The sequence below is a fragment of the Antedon bifida genome, chromosome 8 (genome assembly GCF_963402885.1).
Source record: "Antedon bifida chromosome 8, ecAntBifi1.1, whole genome shotgun sequence".
Lineage (NCBI taxonomy): Eukaryota > Metazoa > Echinodermata > Crinoidea > Comatulida > Antedonidae > Antedon > Antedon bifida.
In genome coordinates, this window is record NC_136233.1 from 11,534,229 (window position 1) to 11,557,539 (window position 23,311).

General features: G+C 31.4%; 1 protein-coding gene across 4 annotated transcripts in view; it reads right to left on the minus strand.

The window, feature by feature from the left end:
- The window catches only part of LOC144851095 (dixin-like), a 34,807-nt gene extending 17,913 nt beyond the window's left edge, over positions 1-16,894 (minus strand). For 2 of the 4 annotated variants that reach the window (XM_078708622.1, XM_078708621.1), the window contains exon 1: positions 1,450-1,857. In XM_078708622.1, the coding sequence (XP_078564748.1) occupies positions 1,450-1,686 (237 nt within the window). In that variant the 5' untranslated portion in view covers positions 1,687-1,857. Of the gene's footprint in view, positions 1-1,449; positions 1,860-16,746 lie in introns of those variants that run through there. The other 2 variants (XM_078708623.1, XM_078708620.1) reach the window with 2 other exon arrangements.
- Positions 16,895-23,311: the final 6,417 nt, after the last annotated feature.

Below are 23,311 nucleotides of genomic sequence, written 5' to 3' on the forward strand. Positions count from 1 at the left end.
ACATACAAAAAAGGTAAAACAAATTCACTTCAGGATATTACAAATGACTACTAAAGATTTAGCTATTGTCAAAAGATTTTTAAGGTGTGCCAAAATGATGATATAAAGAGAATGGTGTACTTGTCGAAAGTTCAATATGATGAGGATGCATGAATTGTGAAATAGGGAAGTTGTGGGTTCATCTCAATTTAATATAAGACTGATTCATTTTCCCATTACACACAGCTGTTGATACAAACACAGCCTTAATAATATTGATCTCAATATTTATTGATTTTCAGATCTCTGCATCTTTACGTACAGTAGCCTGCTACGGTAACAGACTTTAACACGTTACGACGACAATAACACTACTCTATGACTCATCGTTTCCAAGTTGAGGTAATAAACTTGAACAAAATGGTGCTCATTAGGAGTGATTAATATAGTGACTCATAGCAATATTGATTTTCATAAAACCAAGAGTCACATGGGAATTGTAATATATTGAATTCTGTTTGTAGACAAAAAATTGAATATCGTTCAAAAAGTTAATTAGTTAATTTTATTACTGCAATGCAATTGTAAACATTAAACCAAAATTTATGTTTTACATATCTGTAAATGCTAATTGTACACGGATAAACCAAAAGAGGCCAATTATTATTAAAAAGAATATATTTACACACCATGATCAAATGGTCCGGACTATTTTTTTTTCCAGTGAAATCTATATTCAGGATTGTTGATTAACCATAAATCATCATTCCAAAGGTAATCATAAATATAAATACCATTAAAACAATACAGCAGCAGATGGCATGCTGCAAATGACATACTTCTGACATTCTTTTTCCCACTTTAAACAAGGTTAATCAGTTAAGGGTCTAATACAGTACTAGGTAAATACATGCTATAGTAAACCTCCCTACTAAGACGGAATTTTCCTATAAAACGAACAACTACAGTAGGGTACTGCAATCTTGTTTTAACACTATCGTCAATATCAGGGGAGTGATATCCCTACAAAGAGAATGCTTTCTTTTGAAACAACCTACAGTAAGGTAATCATGTTTTAACACTATCGTCAATATCAGGGGAGTGATATCCCTACAAAGAGAATGCTTTCTTTTGAAACAACCTACAGTAAGGTAATCATGTTTTAACACTATCGTCAATATCAGGGGAGTGATATCCCTAGAAAGAGAATGTTTTCTTTCAAAACAACCTACAGTAAGGTAATCATGTTTTAACACTTACAGTTTTAGTTGGGGACACCCACATAAAGAGGACACTTTCCTGTAAAACGAACAAGGGGCATGCATTTTAACACTATTTAGAACATAACAATGTATCCCTTAATATGGGTGTCTCCAGATTAAGGGGACACTTTGTTGGGTCTTGAATGTGTCTCCTTTAAAGAGTCTTTGGCAAAAAAGTTAAAGTTTGAATTCTTTTAGTACACCTTACCTTTTGATATAAATTCCATGCATGTAATATGCTCCATCTCGCCTTTAAAATTTGGTACAACGAACGAACCAAGCCACACACAGAGCCTGGCGCATGTTTGCGTAAGTGCGCCCTCTTAAATCGAAGGAGGGAATCCGATTGTTTGATATGTTCAGGAGACGAGTCTCTGGTTTCGTCATGTGAATCAAATTGTTCAAGTTCAAACAGAAGATGACACTGAGAACCGGCTAAATCCATGTTTTGGAATTTCAATCAATAATTGATAATAGTCAATAGAAATCCATGTCATGGAATGTATAAATAATCAATATTAATCAATACATAGATTAATCAATCAAAAGATGACACTGAGAACCAGCTAAATCCATGTCTTGGAATGTCAATCAATAATTAATAAAAATCCATGTCTTGGAATGTCAATAAATAATCAATAATAGTGAATCATATCAAACTCGATGGAAAGTATGTGTGGACGTATTCCTTGTTTTTTCTTGGTAACTAGGACCAGCCTAATTCCATAACATAACTAATCACTGAACAGAAATAATAGCATCAATGTGAATGTGACCCTCATTGTTAGTTTGATTCGCATTCACACAGGAAAACTGAACAATAATTGAATGTTTATTCATCAATCCGTGATTTATACTTTTGCGTGAAATCCTTCAACCTGGTAATCGTACACGACTTTGGCTTCAACATTGCGAGGACTCATCCATGACAATCAGATGTAAAACAGGCTCCAGACTGGCTCTAAGTGAGCGATAAATACACCAATTAATAATTATGCTTAGTAGATTAAATATATTAATCAATTTATTAATTACATTTATACAGTAATTAATAAATCAATTATGTTTGTACATTGAAAACAGGCTCCAATGTGTTGTACCGTGGAAAGATAATTACTACATCATGGTTGTAGAGAAAGATGCAAGAAGAAAACTCTCAAAATTAAAAGTATTGGTTGTCAAAACTCTCAATAAGATAGGAATGATTAATCAAACTGTCAAGCAGTTTAATAATATTAATATTGGTTTAAATAAATAAAAAAACTTTCTAAATGATTAAAGAGAGATGATCACATTTTCTAAAGAAATCTAACTGTCAAAACATTATATAATATTTACAATAATAAAGTAAATGGTTAAATTTTAAAAACTGTAAATATGGGTCCGAGAACATTCATTAGAATTATAAAATATTTTAAATGTATATTAACCATTGTTTATCTTATTAATCAGTTTTCAAACAAAATTTCAATTGTAAAATAATCTTTTGAGGACTGACATTAAAATTTAGAAATTTAAGAACAAAATAAATATATAAAAAGATCAAAATTGATACTACGAGCTAATATCACTATGGTAACCATGACATAGACAATAGTAAATTAGTATTGCAATTAATTTGTGTCAGAGTGGGATGGATTAGGAAGGCAAATGTAAGTAGAATTTATAATTTAAGACTACAAACCAATCTGAATCTACTAAAAGCACGATTATGTAAAAACAAGACTAAACTGTCACATTTTGAAAATTAAGAATATTATAAAAAGGAAAAGAGCTGTAGGTTGGTGGTTAATGTACTATTCTTCTAATCTCAAGGGTCAGGGTTCAATCAGCGATGGATCTACAGTAAACAATTTTGAAATAAATAGATGAGAGAGCCCAGTCTAATGAACCTAAAGTCGTATGGTAGTCTAATGGTATGGCATCGACATGCCAAGCTGAAGGCCCGGGTTCGAGTCAGTTATGATGATTTTTGCATTTTTCATATTTACCAAGAAAATCTCTACTACTAGAACTCAATATTATAATGAAGAACACATCATCATTGTACATGATGGTTTACTGACATAAGGGTACCATAGTACAAAAGACCTACTGTAAACTAACAACTTTCATATGAAGGAGCAAGCACTTCCTAATAACATGTTATCAAAACAAAATAATGAAAGTAAAACTAAATTTAAATATAAATCGTTGCTAAATGCATACACATGTTCAGAAATTCTATTTTCAACAAGGAATCAATTGAAACCTCCTGCAGTGATGGTATGGTTTCCATTTTGGAGTTTAACAGTAAAATCTTAAGCAGGAAGAGAGTGATTAAATGATTGGTTTTTAATGGTAACTAATTAACAACCTGTAGTGTTAGTAGGCCTACCTTACTGTTTGAATACAGTAGATCCTAGGGTGCTATAATTGTATGTTCAATTATTGAGGAAATTCATTCCTCCGTAGAAGGAAGAAGGAAGTTCTAGAAATCAAATTTCTGCAATCAAAACCTTCAACTATATAAGCTCTGTCTACACTATCAAACTAGTTCAATGACAAAAAATGTGCCTAAATATGGTAGTGATATGCTTAAATATGGTAGTGGTATGACATCATCATGTCCATATATGGGCACATCACATATTTTTTGTAACATAAAGTTTGATAGTGTAGCTTTAGAAACAATAACACTCATTATATAGACAAATCATTTAATATCATTGAAAGAAATCAACTACTGTATAGTTTCTAGTAACACTAAAATCTAAACTACAAAATGACTATTAAAAAATAATAACAACTTACAGCAGATAGATCCTGGTTGTTAAAGCAATCAAGCGAAACTAACATCTATACTGTAACCCACTATACCTAAGCCCACAAAAGCATACCTGAGCTAAATAATCTTCTATGGCATTTACAGAAAAGTTTTCAAAAACATAAATACTGTATGTATAACACGTAAGTGCTTTTGCTATTCATTTTACACAATGACGATGACTTCATAAATGTTGAAATACTGATCCTAATTGTACAATTACTTATCTATCAATGCAACAAACAGAAGAGTTTATAACTATGCTGTAGTGTCACCATGGAAACTATGACACTAAATTCATAACATAATTCATCATAACAATAGAAATGCTAAAAATGTACCATAGCTCATATTTTAAGCCCCCTTGGAGTAATTATTAATATTATTATTACTAGATGGGCAAAGTAACAGTTGGTGGAATTAATTTAATATTTTTAACTCAAGTTTGTATCGATCAGACTGACTAATTTACATAATTTAACAAGTGCAAGGACAAAGTCCAACTTGCTAACACAATTTTTTAATTAATAATTGGATGTAATTATGCTCTAGCTCCAATACTAAATTAATTAAACAACCTACACATTTTCTTTTATGTCATTGTCAATCACACACAACTGAGCCTCTCTATGGCTACCTTTATAAATGTAATTAAATGGTTTGCATGGTGTAATAAACTAGCATTACTCCTTGGTATCTACTGACACTACAGAGCATAACAACCGAAACTTTGATACTATTCTTTACTTTTCTTTCCTTCCTTTTCCTTTAATACCATGTTTTAAATTACAAAATAATAAATTATTCTTTGAAAATGCTATAAATATATCTTAGTTGTACTAGGAACTTCAATTATTGATTTTATTATTATTATTAGAGTGCTAATATAGAAGGCTATAAGAATTATAGCATAATGAACATCTTTTATAGTCTCACTGATCCAGTAGCTTACTGAAATCCATATGAACACAACACTACTAAAAATACTGTACCTGACGAAACCTCCCAATAAATTACTAATGGATTTACTATCATTGATTGTGCATAAGTTATCACTATGTCACGTAAGCATTACTTTCTATACCAAAAAAAAATTATAAACAAAACATGCCAGTATTAAGGCACGATCTTAATTTATTGTTTTTGAAGACAAAGTAATTTTTGTTGTATGTCTTGTGTAATAAAGATTGTAGAATGTACATTAAGGCTTAAAGTTGATGTTTTATTACGATTTTACAGTTCCTTCTCAGTTCAAATAAAGCCGGTTTTTAACACAAATTTGACAACATAGTTATGTAAGATTTTAGATTTCAAAACAAACATGGAGTAGAATTAGATGGATAGTATAGATTAGAATTAGAATTATGTAGGAGTTAAAAGATAAGCTAATTTACTTCTCTACACAGTCCAATAATTAGTAAATGAAACCATTTTTAGGACTTATAATTCTGTAGTCTAGATCAATAACAAGAATATTGAATAAATTATTTTTCAAATGAATTAAGTTTTTAAGACCAAATTGAGTTTTTAATTGCTTCAAAGTATAAGAACAGAATTGTTGGCTAATTAACAAGATCTAGTTCACTTGGCTATTTGATCTTACACTGTATTTAGCATTAATAGATATACTTTCCTCACCGAACAGTAGCAAGTGAATAAAACACCCTAAAGTACTTCTTTGTACAAATGTGTTCAACAACTACAAATTATCAGATGTTCAAGCTGTTGTCACATGTCAGAGGTTGATTATGATATGAAGCTATATTCAGTTTGGTATCAATTGGATAACAATGACATCAGATAAGATGTTTTGTCAATTTGTTTAGTGTTGACGAAGAGGACTACACTACAGTAAACTAGATAATATTTCAATGATCGCTATAAGCGTTGAACAAAAAAACACAAACATTTCACAGCACAATATTCTTACTAAAGGCCTACAGAAGTTAATATGCTCATTGCACATTTAGTAGTAATTGATACAAAAACATGAGTCACCCAAATTAATTTTTATTGTCTAAAAATGGAAGAAAGACTACTGTAAATTCAACGCAATTAGTAATTACATGTCAGTCCCTTGGCTACCCAAAAAGTCCAGTTTTCCAGATATTAATACACTAACAACAACAATTCTAGTTTATACTAGTATTTAACATACAGTATGTATGCTAGATTTACAGAATACTGTAAAGGCACTTTTGAAATTGTCAAAGAAAATGCTAATGAATTAACATTAGGAAATAAACACAGCAGCCATTGAGCTTTTAAGCAGTCGATTCCCATGTCTCCACGTTTTCAACAAGTCTCTATAAATATTTATTATTGCATGAACATGCTACAGTAGTAACTTTAAAACGAGATATTCACATGGTTAAAACAGCATTTCAATACAGCATCAATTTATTTATCGACAATTCTATTGCGATAGCAAATTGGCGAAGTAGTGATAAATTTGTATTTGTATCCTCCAGACTTTAGGAATTCCAATTTGTGTTTTAAATGTAAAATCAAGTCCAGTTACATTGACTATTAAATAATCCTTGGAAATATAGAGGCAAAATAGGCCGACCTAAGAAAATCTGGCAAAAAGAGACCAAAATGAATAGCTCTACCTGAAATTACAAGAAGACGACAGCCATGATAGAAGACTGTGGAAGAAGGCACTTGATGATGGCACACCTTAGACGAGGTCAAAACCATAAGTATTTAAAAATACATTCTGAAACCATACTTTCCAGAAAACCCAGACATTTTGTGGTAGCCAAAGGATGTTGAATTTTGAAAGGGTTGGGAATATACAAACTCAATAGTTTCTGAATTATCCAATACATGTTTCCTATCGTCTCCTATATAATCCTAAAATCTTAAAAACATTTCCTTAGATTTTGCTTACAACATATGAACAGTCCAAAATAGAATGTGCTGTTAATTACTGCATCCAAATTCTGTAGTTATCCCAATTAAATCAATTTCCTCGTCACTATATAATCCTGAAGAACATGTCTGTAAACTTGGCTTACAGAAAAATTCAAAATAAAACTTGGTGTTAATTACTATCCAAATTCTGTAGATATCCCAATTCAATGTATTACTTCCTATATAAATAATCCTGATGTCTACTGTAGTAAAACTGTGTGAAGAATATATTTCCGTAGTACTTACTGGTTGACTGGAGTTATGACTGGAAAGTCACACAAACCGTTACAGCCAAACAATTTCTGATTGACAACTGCAAGTCAAGGTCAGCGCTTTACAAATGTAACCAATAGAGACACATGTATTTTACTGATAGGATCCTTGTTAAAATGCCTCTTGATGTCTGATAACTGGGTCAAAGACTTTTGATATAATAGTTACTAAAAAATGTTTTACATTTTCAAACAGAATAATCAGTAATATGATGATAAATAAATGAATATATAGATAATTAATGGAAATTGATAATTTATAGACCAATGTGGTATAACTACAGAATAGGCAAGAGTGTAAAATTAATTTCAGTCTTCTCTGCTATGGAAAAATCTAAGAATAACCATTTAATTAATGTCATTGATTAATTGTTTATGTCATTTCATTTCAATTCATCTTTTTATGACCCTTTGCTTTTTGTTTTTTTTGACTGGTACAATAAAATGTATCAATTTTTTACAACACAGTATTTTATTTAAAACTAATTTTAGATAAATTTATGATTTATATTCGATGGTAGTAGAATACTTATAACCGGACAAAGAATTTAACTGGGTGTTTCATTTTATTTTACTGTATATACAGTACAGGACCCAAAATAAAGTGACCATTGCCACAAATCGTCTTAGACTATCAGTAGAGACAAAAATATATTAAGAACCAAAGCACACACAGCAAGGTGCCATTAGCATGCCATTAGTCAGGAAAGAGAACACTATAGTATTTTTTCTGTTGATTGTTCAGTGCTTGAGGTGCACTGCATTGTGTACTATATTAAATTTAACATTCAATTGTTATTATTATTTTAATTTTTTTATGTAACTAAAATTGTCAGTTATGGTGTTGGGAATGGACCCTTATGACCAATCATGTGCCTTAGTGGGCTGTCTACCAAGTATACCACAGAAAAACACTCGCATTCAGTATATAGCGACGTTTGTTGAAATACACAAAGTATAAATTCCTCTACACTTATTCTAATCTATAGTATTTACTGTAGAATTTCGTCACTTGTACTAAAATACAAGTTTATTCTCAACCCCTAAAAGTATATTTCTATTTTCTTTGTTACAATTGCTACAGCTGTCAAATGGTTCATTAATCCTGACCGCCTCTTGGCCCACTACAGCGGATTATTTTCATAACGTTCTTTTAATGCCAATTGTAAAATTCTCTCGCATATTTGACCTTCAAACCCAGTTGGAACATGAAAAAATTATAACACCATGGTGGTTGTAAAAAGTGTAAATACTTCCACAGGTGGAACAATAAGACAATTGGTTGGAAATGAAAAAATATTATAAATGTTAAAAGTTAAATGTGATAAATGTTATTCCTTAATTGTATCATTCAAATCTAATGACCGATTGACAAGATGTTGACACCAGGTTTTTAAGTCATGGAGGTAAATAAAAAAAATACCTCAATATTTAGACTAATTTAAGTGGCTCTTCATTCATTATGCAACTTAAAATGACACGATTATATAAAGTAACAACCAAAATACAACTTAGACACCTGAGTGATACAGGTGATATATACAAAGAGTAAAACACTGTAAATGTTTATCCTATTAGTTACAATAATATCCACCATATACAATACAATATAGTAAAGTAATATGGATACCTACTGTACAGGGTACATCACAGCTGGTTTAAAGCTCTGTCTACACTATCAAGCTTTACTTTTAATGGACATGATGATGTCATATCACTACCATATTTGGGCATATCACACTTTTTGTCAAATTAGTTTGATAGTGTAGACAGAGCTTAAGATTAATACTACTAAGCGTGAATTAATAAATTATTTTGTACCAGTGTAAACTTTCCAAAAAATGATTACTGATGACTGTCAGATATTAATATAAGAGATAATTCAACTTCAATTAAAATTGGAAATGGAAAAACGTAAAAACATGTCCTCTGAACAGAAATAACAACTGGGTGACAAATGTGAAGTACAGTAAGTGGTCCAATCATAGAGGTAACAAAATATACTGTCCTCCATGGTCGAATGCTGAAAAACTCAGAGTCAGAATATTAAAATCCACTCAGAATGGCAAATAATAAAGACTAACCAAAATGCTGAAATGATGTTCCACAATAAAGACATAAGTTCCATAATATAAATCATAATGAACTTACAATTACATAAAAAAAAAAAATAGTTTGAACTTGCGAACTCAAAAACTAAGAGTCAAAGATATATCCAAATCCTGACAAGATACTGTATTATAAGTAAAAATATCCAAGTATGACATCCATAGAAACAGGAATACAGAGTATTGTTAGCGATGCGTTTGTTACGAAAAATGATATTTAAAATCCATAAACTAAAGTATGGCAGACTAACAGATGACAGTCCAATACCACTATGTTTATCAAAACACTCAATCAAACTAAACTCAATCTTCTGGAACCAGTCATGCGTGAGGATACTTCAATCTACCACATGATAATGAACAAAAATGGAATAATCTGATGACCTTTGACATAATAATATTGATCATTTAGCAATAAAGCTAATGTTATGACTAAACATTACTTTCAATATTGAACGACTTGTGCAAAGTGGGATATAAAAGATGAAATACAGTATTTATTCGGTTAAATTACTTTTTTATTATAATTTTAGGAAAGTCCATTCAATCAATAGGGATACTGATCATCATTGTTTTCATATCTTAATCAGATTAATCAATAGTTTGATTTTTTCTAAATCATTTGTCCCCTATGAATAAAATGATGCACCCAATCCTACAATGTTCTCTTGTTACAAATAGAATACCTACTAAATTGGGATGTTCCTTGAAAGGGGGTCGGCCGTAGTATTAAAACATATTGGCTCTTGTTCATTTCATGGGCAATTGTTCCTTTTAATAGGGATGTCATAAAGGAGGGTTCTGCTACATTTCAATTAATGACACAAATAGGCCGTTTATTAATATTATTTTATATTCTAAATATAATATTCAAAACAGAATCATCATTCAAAATAAATTGTTATATATTGTTTGAAGGTTTGCATGGCGAAATCAAATGTTGATATAAAGTTTGCGGTACACCACGTGTATTAGTTCTGAAAAGAAATGTTGTTAATTAATATTTTCATTTAATTTTTTTAATTTACTGCAAAATGTTTGCATAATCTGAAAACGTGGTAAAAAGAATATCAATTTCATTGTGTGTATACACCAAAGCGTACATCAAACCATATATTATCAATATAGAAATATCGCACTTCAAAAATGTTCAGTGAATACAAAATTATAGAGGGCAGCATTTAACAATGATTGAAAGTCAGAATGAGTCACCAGGTTAACTCCCAAATGTACTGTGTACAATTTCCATGGCAACATAATGGGCTATTCTATTCACCAAACAAAGGGAATTTATTATTTCAACAACATGATATTCAATTAATTATGTCATGTAAAGGTTTGGGTGTGTGGAAGGTGGTTGAGTCATATATTCTGTTGTATAATGTCAACACTGTAAATTATGAATGGGATTTCAATGAGTGCTTAATTTCACTACATATTTTTCTTAAGTTAATCTTCAACTCTTAGCTGGAATTTGTCAATCTTAGCATGGAGTTGATATTAAGCTCTGTCTACACAATCAAACTACAAAAAGTGTGATGTGCCAAATATATTATTAGTGATATGGCAAAATATGGTATATGACGTCATAATACAACATATGCGCACATCAAATTTATTTGTCCCATAAAGTTTGATAGTGTAGACAGAGCTTTAGATTTAACTAATTAACAACTCCCTGATCTTAAAACTCATTTTTACCATGAGAAAAATGTTGAAATATAACAATTTATTTTACTATAAAAGATCTCTAAATAAATGCATTATAGCATGGAGGTTAAAAAAAAAATGTTACCTCCATGATTATAGGTACAGGTACTAACTCACTAAGTTATCAAAAGAATCGCCAAAATAATGTTTTAAGTAAAGTTGAAATCAAGATTAGAAATGAAATTTTGTTTTCTTATTTTAATTTTACGTGCATACTACAATACATTTTTTTATAATGAACAAATGAAGAGTATCATTATAGTTTGGAGGACAAATTATAATTGTTATTATGCCTTTTCTTGTCTATGATTTTTAACTATATTCTTCCCATCTGGCATCACTTATATACTTTTTTAAAAAAACAATAACACAATTTAGAACTACATGGAAGACTCAACAGTACAAGCAGTACATATTATTGATCATTAAGTGAGATCCGACTATTCTTTTATCCTTTAAGAGGATGGCATTGTCCTGCAGATTTCCCAGTTGGATAGACACAAAAGAGATGATGTAATGTACTGTACAGATCCATTGATAAAATTCTTTAGAGATTGGTCAGAACAGTAATGTATTGTGTTTGGCACATGTAGATATCTCAGTTCTCCGTTTACTAATAGGTAATACATAGTATGTATATACTAACTATAAACAACCATCATTGCTGTTAAAATAAAGCAAAGTAAAACAAAAGTATTTTTAAAAAATGACAACAAAATACATTTTATAAACCAACTTAGATTGCTACAGAAAAGGCCTGATAAGGAACGTTTTCATTACAAAATGTTGATTAGCCTTAAAGACCCCTTCCCTGCAATTTTGGACGTTTTTTGGAAAATAATACATATATCACTTTAAAAACATTAAACCATGTCATTCCTTGTCTTAAATGTACGTTTTATGGTAAATTATGATAAAAAGTGAGAAACAATGCACTACCTAAGTAGCTCGCGGCGATCGACCTTTCGTGGACGGTCTTAGGCCTAGCCTAGCTAGGCTTAGTTTTGTAGGCCTAGCTGGTAAACATTGGTAACGTACAAACATCGTACGCTAGCTATATACCTAGCCTGACGTTGTATAGTTGCTGCATTATTAATTGTCTTTCTATTTTTGCCAGACTCCGTTGATACAAATTGGGGAAAACCCGGTATTTTCGCTGAAAAGTTAGGAGTCTTCCATTTGTTTTGGCCTCACAATCGATCGAAAAGTGGGCGAATTACAGGTGAAAAACAAAAATATCAATCCGCGCGCAATGCATTTTGGGATTTATAGCGGGCCGCTATAATTATTAGATTCGACTTATTTTTCACATTTTTAACCGTTTAAAGACGAAAAAAGTTATCGCAATAGGACCATATAGTATTATTTTTACATTAAATATAGTTTGTGATCTTAAATTAGATCTAAAAAACGTAGGGAAGGGGGCTTTAACTGCTTATCAAACTGAATTTGTAGCAGGAAACAAATGTTTGTATTTTAATTTTAGGCTATACCATTTGATAAATGATTATGATTATTGTACAGTAGCAATAAGGTGGTATTGTGTAGCAAATTTTCCCTAGCCTGAATATTGAGTTTATGGGAAACACATCTGTACAGTAGAGTACACCTTCTATACTGTTCTGGTCCTGCAGACAAAATCTGACTGAGTACCAAACTCATGCATAGAATTGTCTTTGGCATTTGATTTAAGATAGAATCTTCTGATTACTAAATTTAATAAAAGTTTACTAACACTACCTGTAGCCTACTACTACTCATTGAACAATCAACACTGTCAACTCATACAAATATTCTCCTCATTCAACTCGTAAACATTCATTATTTGAATAATTTCAATATTACTGTAGTATAGTTGATTGAAGATTACTACAGGCCCCTTAAACTTTACAAAACTAAAAAAAATCTTAAAACGACAAGAAACTTTCAAAATGCTATAAACAACCATAACATAGCCGATATTTTTTTTCTATACATCCATCATAAAATTGATGAAAACATTCTCGTTTTATGATCAATCACTGCCAAGAAATAAAATAATGATTTGTTGAAATGAGGAAAACCATAAATGTTTGTTGAAATGAGAAAAAAAAGGGCTTTAAATTATGCCATAACATTTGATAAAAGTTAATATATTGAGATATTGCAACAGAATGGAGAATACAAATTGAGTAGACACTATGAATCATTGCATAGTCATCTCGTAAAAATATTATTTACACACACCTAATAAGGATGGTTAGATTTTACTGTAACCATCCCATAGTAATGATTCCACTACTGTAGCTTTATAATTAGAAAATAATTAGTAGTAGAGTACTAATGTTGCTAATGAGAGACCTGAGGCCAGTCAGTATTCAGTAATAAGAAATACAGTATACAAAAGGAAAGTTTTTACTGTATATAGAACAAACTTCCACGTAGAATCCCTTCAGTAGTGTTAGTGTGTACGTTAGTTCAAAATATATTTGCAGTATTCACAGGAAGGGGTGCTGCAACTTACAAATTATTGAGATAATAATCAAACATATTAAGAAATTTAGCATTACACTAGTAGTACAATAGACAACTCTTTTTTTCAGAACTTCACAAGTAAAACATTTATAAGCTAACACAGGCTTTGTAACACAGTATAGCATATGAAGAAAAGAGGAGTCAAAGGAGGAACTATCTAATTCAACTACTGCTCATGACAATTATTGTCTATTCCAAGATATATTACAACCTTGAACTGAGTGAAACTACTACTGTAAAAAGTGTAAATTCCCAAGGGTAAAATACACTCATTATACAAAAAGTGTAACAGTCAAAACATTGCTTTAATACTGTCACTTATTCCTGTATAGAGTATATTAAAATTCTAGACAAGAATAATGAGGAATATTTTAAAGCAAAGGCATTAATAAATTAGAGATAAATATGCAGGCTGACTGATTTAAACATTAAAGCAAAATGACACATTTGATTAATGCGAGACTACATCCTGGATATATAGCAACAGAAAGGCTAAATGAGAGATTACCTCAGATACTGTTAGTTTGTATTCTAATATACATACTCACAGAAAGAGAGGTGCACAAAGAACAACCACCTAAATAATACACATGGACCTATTTACAGTAGGTCCATGATTATACAATATTGACAATGACATTAAGTAGAAGCCTAATTGTCATTGACACTTACAGGGGTTGGCAATACAATAATAGTGTTAATTAAAATATTTGACTTGGTTTGTTCAAGGAGAAAATGTCAAAGAAGATGATCAATAATATGATCAGCAAAATCATTTTTAAAAGTACTTTAATAGTGGATACAGTACAACTGTAGAACAAAGTGTTTTAAAAAACAAGAACTAGGAAGACGACATAATAAATGTAGGTTTCTCAATCCATGTTCTTTTTTTCAATCTATGTTCTTATTTTTCAATCTATGTTCTTATTCTTCAATCTATGTTCTTATTTTTCAATCCATGTTGTTATTCTTCAATCCATGTTCTTATTCTTCAATCTATGTTCTTATTTTTCAATCCATGTTGTTATTCTTCAATCCATGTTCTTATTCTTCAATCTATGTTCTTATTTTTCAATCCATGTTTTCATTTTTCAATCCATGTTCTTATTCTTCAATCCATATTCTTATTTTTCAATCTATGTTCTTATTCTTCAATCTATGTTCTTATTTTTCAATCCATGTTGTTATTCCTCAATCCATGTTCTTATTCTTCAATCTATGTTCTTATTTGTTAATCCATTTCTTATTCTTCAATCCATATTCTTATTTTTCAATCCATATTCTTATTCTTCAATCCATGTTCTTATTCTTCAATCCGTGTTCTTATTTTCCAATCAATGTTCGTATTCTTCAATCCATGTTCTTATTTTTCAATCCATGTTCTTAGTTTTCAATCCATGTTCTTATAAGTCATAATTCATACAAGTTGACGATTTAACTAAAAATTCCATGAATTTAGAACTACTGTACAATACAGTATCATTAAATCTATTTTGGAGTGGTTGGAATAATGGAAAATCTACAGTAGCATGGTTATTTCAATATGATTCATAATTTATATCAGTCAGTTAATTCATCAAGTAATAAATTGAATATTCATATTGAATATTCTAAAGATTAATTCTAAAGCTAATAAAGTACCATCTGGCTGGGCTTGTAGTTTAACATGACTGGTATGTAATATGACTATTATGGTCTATCAAGTATGGATGCATTGAATAACATACTGATGAAAATCTGAAGGTAGTTGGTGAGCATTCCGGAACTTTGGCCAAGCAAACACTTGACATGTTTGTATTTTACCAGAGTATAGACATGTTCTTCATATTGAAATTAAAATATAATCCATTGTTTATACAGTAATTGAGTACAGTAGAATGGATCAAGATATCCAACTTAAATACAAAAATATCACGCTACAGTATTATTACTGTACGATACTTTAGGCCCAGGTACTGTATCCATTCATCTGGTGTGACCTTAATAATACAGTAGTTCTCAAAAACCAGTAATATACTGCACATTCACCATGTTAACACTCAGACAGATGTGTGCTGATCTGGCAGGCGCTGCACTACTGGCTGGCATGGAGAACCTACAGTAATTTGAATTTCATCAGTTTTCAGTTTAAGCTTGAGGAAGATATTAAATACCTTTACCTTATTACCTTTTAACTTTAGATTTTGAGATTACTTTGTTGGATCTCAAAAATATTTAAAATAAAAAAATTTCAATTACAGTTTGTACCCCTAATAATAAGGTCACTTTTGGGTCAAAGTGTACTCTTATTACTAGGGGAGCCCCATGAATAGTGGTTGGCCGTAGTGTTATTTAAAACATGTTCCTCATGCATTTCACAGAAAACAGTCCCCCAAAGGAAATATCCAAAGTTGGTAACTTGAAATGAAACAACAATATCAAAACAAAATACACAATGTTTTATTGAATGTTCAGTCTACAGTATGCTTTATTGTCAATCATATTGAATCACAGTATGTTGTACAGTATTAATTAGATAAAGTAAATAATCATTTGAATAGAAATAATGGTAATTTATGTAGTATTTGATAAATAACCTTTAGACAGCTGTTTTAATGGCAAACATTGGGGATTACGCTTGGGATGTAAAATATTTCCAAAACGATGTTTAAATCTGCTTGAAAAGCAGGAGTATCACTTGAATGAAATGTCCACATCAATTTGTAACCTAATGATAAATGATTGCATATTGCTACACAACCTTCAATAATTACCTCATCTCAGTGCTGTAAATGTAGAAATTCTCTGAACTTAAACATTCAACTACAGTATGTTTGCTTGTAGTTTTTAAACTAGAGTTTATTGTACAGGCTATTACAATTTGAGTTTAGCAATAGCAACAATTATACATTTAGTATTTTGTGGTATTATTCTGGGTTTTTTTTAAAGATTTCAGAATTAATAATTAAAGCCATGTGAATAAATGTATTAGAACATTTTTTAATTCTCTTGTGAATTTTTAAACTATACAGTAGCTTGATAAATTTTAAAATTACAACATAAATCTCTCCAAATAATAAACTTACTTTTCATTTTACAATTCATGTTAAAAAATCCTGTTGATTGCAATTCTGCATACAAAATTATGAATATTTAAAAGTGATTATTTCTGAAATTATTAAGAACAAGATTCTACTTACTGTCCATTCCTGCCATTGAGCCGATGCTCCCTTCACTGACCGTGCTCCTGCGACAGGTGAGCTACGATGACCATTGGTATTCATATTTCACCGCTTCTTCAAACTGGCATAAAGTTATTCAATTCTAACACGTTTTCATAAAAAAGTACACTGATGACATCTTTATAAATATCCAAGGAGATTCAAAATACAGTCCAATATATTCAGTTGCACAGTTGTGTATGTCAATAATGAACTAAATTCAAAATTGTGTTTTCAATTGTTCGAGGTAATTTTTGTAAGTCTGATTTGTTTTTCAACTTTTAAACATTTAACCAGATCAGATTAAGAGTTTTTGATATACAGTAGTAGTAATTCACAAACATTTAATGCTTGGGAAATTTTGTATTCTTTAAAATTGGATTTTTACTATGAATTTGATTATTATACAATATGGCATATTTAAATTTTTAAATTCCACTTTTAAAGTTATTTATTCAATTTAAGAACTGAGTGTGGAAATAACTATTACACTACTGCAGTAGACCTACTTTATATTTTGCTGTTAATTGCAAATAAACATGTTAATTTAAGTCCTTACAGTAAAAATGAACATTTTTACTGAACACACGTTTTTAAAACTTAATTGTTAATGTTATATTATTGGTTTTTAAATTATATTATAATTTTATTTGTAATTTTAATTGTTTGATAAAAAAAAATTTTCATACATGCAGCATTTAATTATTATTTGTTGTATATTTTATGTTTTTAATTTGGATTTATGATAGTAAAGTAATGCAACGTTTCAAGGCTTTAGCTATATCAAGGTGTTGTGTATATTGCACATAATGTTCTGCTCAGTTACAACTTGCTCATGGCTGCAGCAGGTGAAAATTGTCCTAATTCTGCAAGAAAAAAAGATAGATATTTTTAGAACACCCTGTAGCATCTGTCTGCTAATTATGCAAACTCTTACCACAAAATAATCTGATTAGGGCCTAGGCCTATTTTAAAAGGGTAGGCCCTAGGTGTTCCTTGCCCTTCTTAGTTATTAATAATATAGATAGGCCCTGGAGCATGGAGGTACCTCCATGCCCTGGCCTTGATTATAGGGCCTAGCCTAGCTAGAATTTATAAAAATAATTAGGGCTTATTAGGCCTATAGCTAGTAGGCCTACATCATTATCTAGCCCTGTTATTATGGCAAATAAATAATTTCCCATAAAATGACGCTTTCACTTCGACCATTCAAGCATGTAAAATACCCTCGACTGGGGGAACGACTGGGCCCTGTCTCGGTTGTGTGACCAGGCAGCCTAGCTAGCACGACTAACTAGGCCTAGGCCTAGCCTCTAGCCTAGGCCAGGCCTAGCCTAGGCCTAAAATATTAATGCTATTTAGCCTAGCATTTATGACTAATAACTAATCATTTCTTAGTAATCAAAAACAAACACAAGACATAAGAGGAACTCTGATAGAAATTAGGCTGAAAAACTTACAATTAAACACGTTTTATAAGTTGATAGAAGATCTTTTTCACTTTCTCGGTAAAAAACTTGCAGGACAATATTTTTCGTCGGCTCTCTTCTTAATTCTCTCCTGTTTGTTTGTTGTTGTTGTGCAAATGTCGCCCTCATTCGTTCATAAAATTTACTCATTTCTAGTTTTCTTCACATTTGAATCTTTGGTTTTGTAATTTTGAATACACATTAGAAATAATTTTCAAATAAATTGTAAAAACTAAAATCAGCAGATTGACTTTCTTTTCAAACTCAGACTGCCAAGAGGGATATCTTACCTGGCGTTGTTCTTCGTTTTTCTGTGTCTTAGTTTGTGGTGTTTTAGCAACATCCCATTCTTCATGGCTTCGTCTGTAATTATTATTTCCGTTAGTGGAATGTCTTTCAATACGTTCCATGGCGTAATTCCTGATGTAGTTTGTAGGACTACCATTTAAAGTGTCATCAACGGAGTGCTGGTAAACTATTCTGCCATTGGCAAGTCTTTGAGATGGTGGAGGAGGAGTAAAACTCTTTTGAAACGATGTCATCGGATAGGTTGAGTTTAAAGAAAGTTGTTCCGATGAAGAGTGAAACCCGTCGCCACCGCTGCGAACACCGACCACATCGGGTGAACGTCTATAACTTTCCATTTTAGACATATACCTACTTTTCTAGTGAAATCCTAAAATTGTAGAGAGAATTAAATAATATTAAACAAAATCCATCTATGATCGTCACACAAAGAAGATAGGTGAAGTATACACTTCGTCTTTAGATATAGACCAAAAAAATAAATCCTCAACAAAATTGTATAGTAAAAAAGATTTTAAGTATACAGTACAGAATATTAACAACAATATCCATGGTGTATCGCAACAGCTGAGCACATTTTAGGTGTATGTATAATTAGTATGCAATGAAGAATGAAATGTTTAGGCTACTGTTCCCTGATTTTACAAGTTCCATTTGTTTGAATACTTCCTCAAATTGAATCGAAATAAATCTATTAATATAATAAAGTGAAAGATGTTTTAATGTTATCTTCACAGAATCAGTTTAGAACCAATATTTATTACAAATACCAATCTATTTTGAGTAAGGTTTTAAAGAAGATTTTAGAATGTCTTTCCCATGTCAACTTCCATGCATGTACTGCACCGTATCGCACGGTGGGCGAGAATCATCGAACATAATAACAGTTCTGTCGTGGGACTTCTCAGATATTGAAAACAAACATTCAATGGCCTATTTTGAATTCACTTGGTGTTCCAAGAAACCGTAGGCTAATTCATCAGAACACTATTCATATTTAAAACGTAAACGATTGCTCTCTCATCCGGAGATGGTCAAGCCAACTACAACTAATAGGGCCTAGGATTGCCCTCACTCTCATATAATTTTAAACTTGGTTCATACTGTATATAATTATAATTATACATAACTTCTTTTGAAGTCTAGCTTTAATGGTAGACTCGCATACCACTGTCGTACATTAATAATTGAATAACTTCTCTAACTTACGATGATTTTCAAATACCAAAGTCATGTGGCCACAAGCGGCATTCCCGTTTTACTCGAACAACTTTGCTTAAGTTCATATAGAGGCTTAATTTAATAATTCAACTTATCTTACCTATATTTGTAATGACCAAATCCGAAACGACAGTACTTACTAGAGTTATCCGTTATTAAATAGCAAGGATGTTTACAGTACATGTTCCCTTCTTTAAATTCAAAATCCATTCAAGCATGGATTTTTCAAACAATATAGTGACAACCGTCACGAGCATGGTGTACCTCTCATGGGGGTTTTATGGTTTAATAATAGTCCAGTCACGTTCGAGCTAGCCTATAGCAATTCTTCTACTTAAATTCCAAAATGGTTCCATGTGGCAGTTAACACATTTTTACGACAGGCGCTACTACTTTTAAATCCTTATTGATTTTTTTTTTAAAACAAGTCTAGAGGCTCTATAAAAACCTTCTTTTAAAACGGATAATAGTTTTAATGAATGTCCGTGTCCGTTTTCCAACGTATAGACCAGTTGACAAACTGAACTTCTAACAGAAAACCGTATTTGCAAAAAGACAAAACTAGCAAATTTTAGTTTGCAAACTAGAGCAACTCCGAAATACAAATCTGGTAAAGTGAATAGACCATAGTAGGCTTCTTGCTCGAAAACAGTTTGTCATTAAATTTGGCTGTTTATATGCATTCCAACCAATACAAGAGTGTTTATGTTACAACACCATACTTTGACATAATAGTAAATCTATCAAAATGCGCATTCATGTTAGTAAATATTATGGTTGGTTGGTGGTTTGGCATCATATTGATGACATATTTATAAAAATGTGCCGCATGTGAAGCAACCGAAAAATGGAACATTCTCATTCGAAGTTATACGAGCAAACATTTTACGGCATCTTTTAATGGTTAAAACTCGTCATATAAAAACCGAATTCGTCTCAATGCCAAAAAATGACTGTTTACGTCTCAACTACGTCATAACATCATTGTATCATTTTATAGGCCTATTTGGTCATAATTATATCTTAGTTTTATTCAGCAGGGACGGCCAAATAGTACTGTATGATATGCAATGATGCCAAGTTTACAAACCTAATAATTAATGAGTTTGATAGTAGGCCTATTCTAGTTTGTCCTGCTAACTTTAAATTACTGTAAGTGTCTCTGTAAATGATGCACGTAATTGTACATTAAGCCCGTTGTGAAATTACATTTAAATAAGATCGTCGAAATGTTCTTTAAGTAATAAATCAAGCCAGACTGATTCACGATATCAATAACAACAACTTAAGGAGCATTAACCTAGATATTCGCTCGGGTTTACACCTTTTCTATTGTTAGACTAAAAGTAGTAAATTTTGGAGTACCTGCACCACATTGCTCCACGTTGTACTATTGTTCGTGCGGAGGTTATAATAAAACATAAATAATGGATTCATTGTATACGTTTGAAATTGAATTATCATCTACATCCTGAGTAATATTCGTGGTAAAATAATTAGAATAGGCCTATAATATAATCCAAAATATTATTTAAACCGAAAAAAAAATCATAATTAATAAAAAATCAGATTGTAGTTTTCTAGTACTGTAGTTATAAATACGTATCGATAGTTATGGATAATATTATAGCTCCAATAATAAAAACTAACTCAATGTAATTATACGATACATAGATTCAGTAGGTCTGTTAAGTTCAAACACCTCGTTTAATAGACTACCATTATTGTCGGGGAAATGGTTGCCACCATCATCAATGCTATGAATGACATGGTGAATGGTCAAAATAATACTTTCTGTATTCGTCACTTATTTTAAGTACGGGCAGGCTAACTAAGAAACCCCCATTTTGCATTCATCCTAGTTACGGAGTTGTGTTGACTTTTAACCAAGAAACATTCACTTTATACGGCATAGATAAAATATAAGCACCTACCTGTATTCGACATCGGTTTAATATCCGCTATAAAGTAATATCCTCGTAAATCAAAGATGTATATTAATGTTCCCAAGCTAAATGCATGCAATGGCCTACATATCCTACCCAGTTATGTTATTGTGGATGAAACGAACTGTGTCAACCTACTTCAACAACACAAAAGGTTGTGAACAATTAAGACGCTAAGACTGAAAACTAAATGGGTTGATGAATGGACAGATCGATACTTATTTGTCTAATGGAAGTGAATGAGAGGCAGACCCTAGGGAAGGCTGCGCGAATTGTTAATTCTATTGATTCAATCAAATGATAATTAAACAAAACTCAACGGCCAACAATATACACAGACACGATTCGAACCGTATAATGTTTGTCAGCCGATTCTATCAATACGGTATAATGTCTGACATAGGCCTACGTGTGATCGGTTCACAACGCAGTTGGATTTTGTTTTCATGAAGAAAACAATCTGGATTTGAACCCAGGAACCGAGCAGAACAGAACATAAAACGAGTAGGCGGCCTACCATATGAGTAGCGCCTGTGTTGAAGCTTCACTATTTCGATTTGTATATTCTCGGTCTCTAAAGGCATCCGATGATGATGGATCAAATAAAGATCGAAACGTTGAATCACGGCTTGCCTATCGTTATTTAGTTTCAGTTTTATACTATTTTATTTAAACATATTCTGTGAATTGGCATCCGATTCAATTTTAAGCAAATTCTATTAATAAAAAATGTGGAAAGGAAAATAAGAGCTGGCTTTAAGCTCAAACACTAGTTGCATATTGTTTTACCAATCTATATCTGTCATCAAAAGTCCACATGACAGCAAACAAACGCCAATGTAAAGAGCATCACGATGAATCGTATTATTAAACATTAACCCCATAACCCATGTAGTTACATGCATGCCTGGTGTGTACTGTTGCCTAGCAATAACATCGTAGTGTCAGTTGATGGTCAAGCTCGTTTGGATTTGTTTCAATACAGCTGGGTGTTTGTTGGCCTACAAGATGCTCTATTATGATCGAATCTTATACTGCGCTAATTCATTAAAGAGTTATTGTCTCCCAAAAACATGAAAATAAAGATTAATAAAATCAGACTTTAAAAAAACCGGAAAAAATTTCTCTTATAAAATGACAAAATAAATGGTTAAACTCAACCAGGAGTTCATTGGCTTGCAGCCAATTTGACTATTTGTTGCTTTAAATTACAGTTTTTAGGTAAATACATTTTTTCGCTCAAATTTTTGGTCAAAGTGAAAAACCATTAGGTGACATTAAAATGGCATATTCAACAAAAAATGTTTGAGAATTATACATTTATAAACATTCAACAATACATCTTTAAACATTCTCATCTTCTCACGTGCACATGTCAGTGTTGCAGAAACCGCGGCGGTAATCATTCAAACACGTTAACTTTATCAGAAATCAACATTCATTGACTGGCACATTAGGCCTGCATCACAAATAGAGTAAGGAATAAGTTTAGTATTTAAATAGAACATAAAGTGGTGTTAAAGTATCTGTGGGTCTAGCGACTGATTAGTAAGATAATTTTACTTTTCTATTTCTACTATTCGGACCACCATCTCTGTTTCA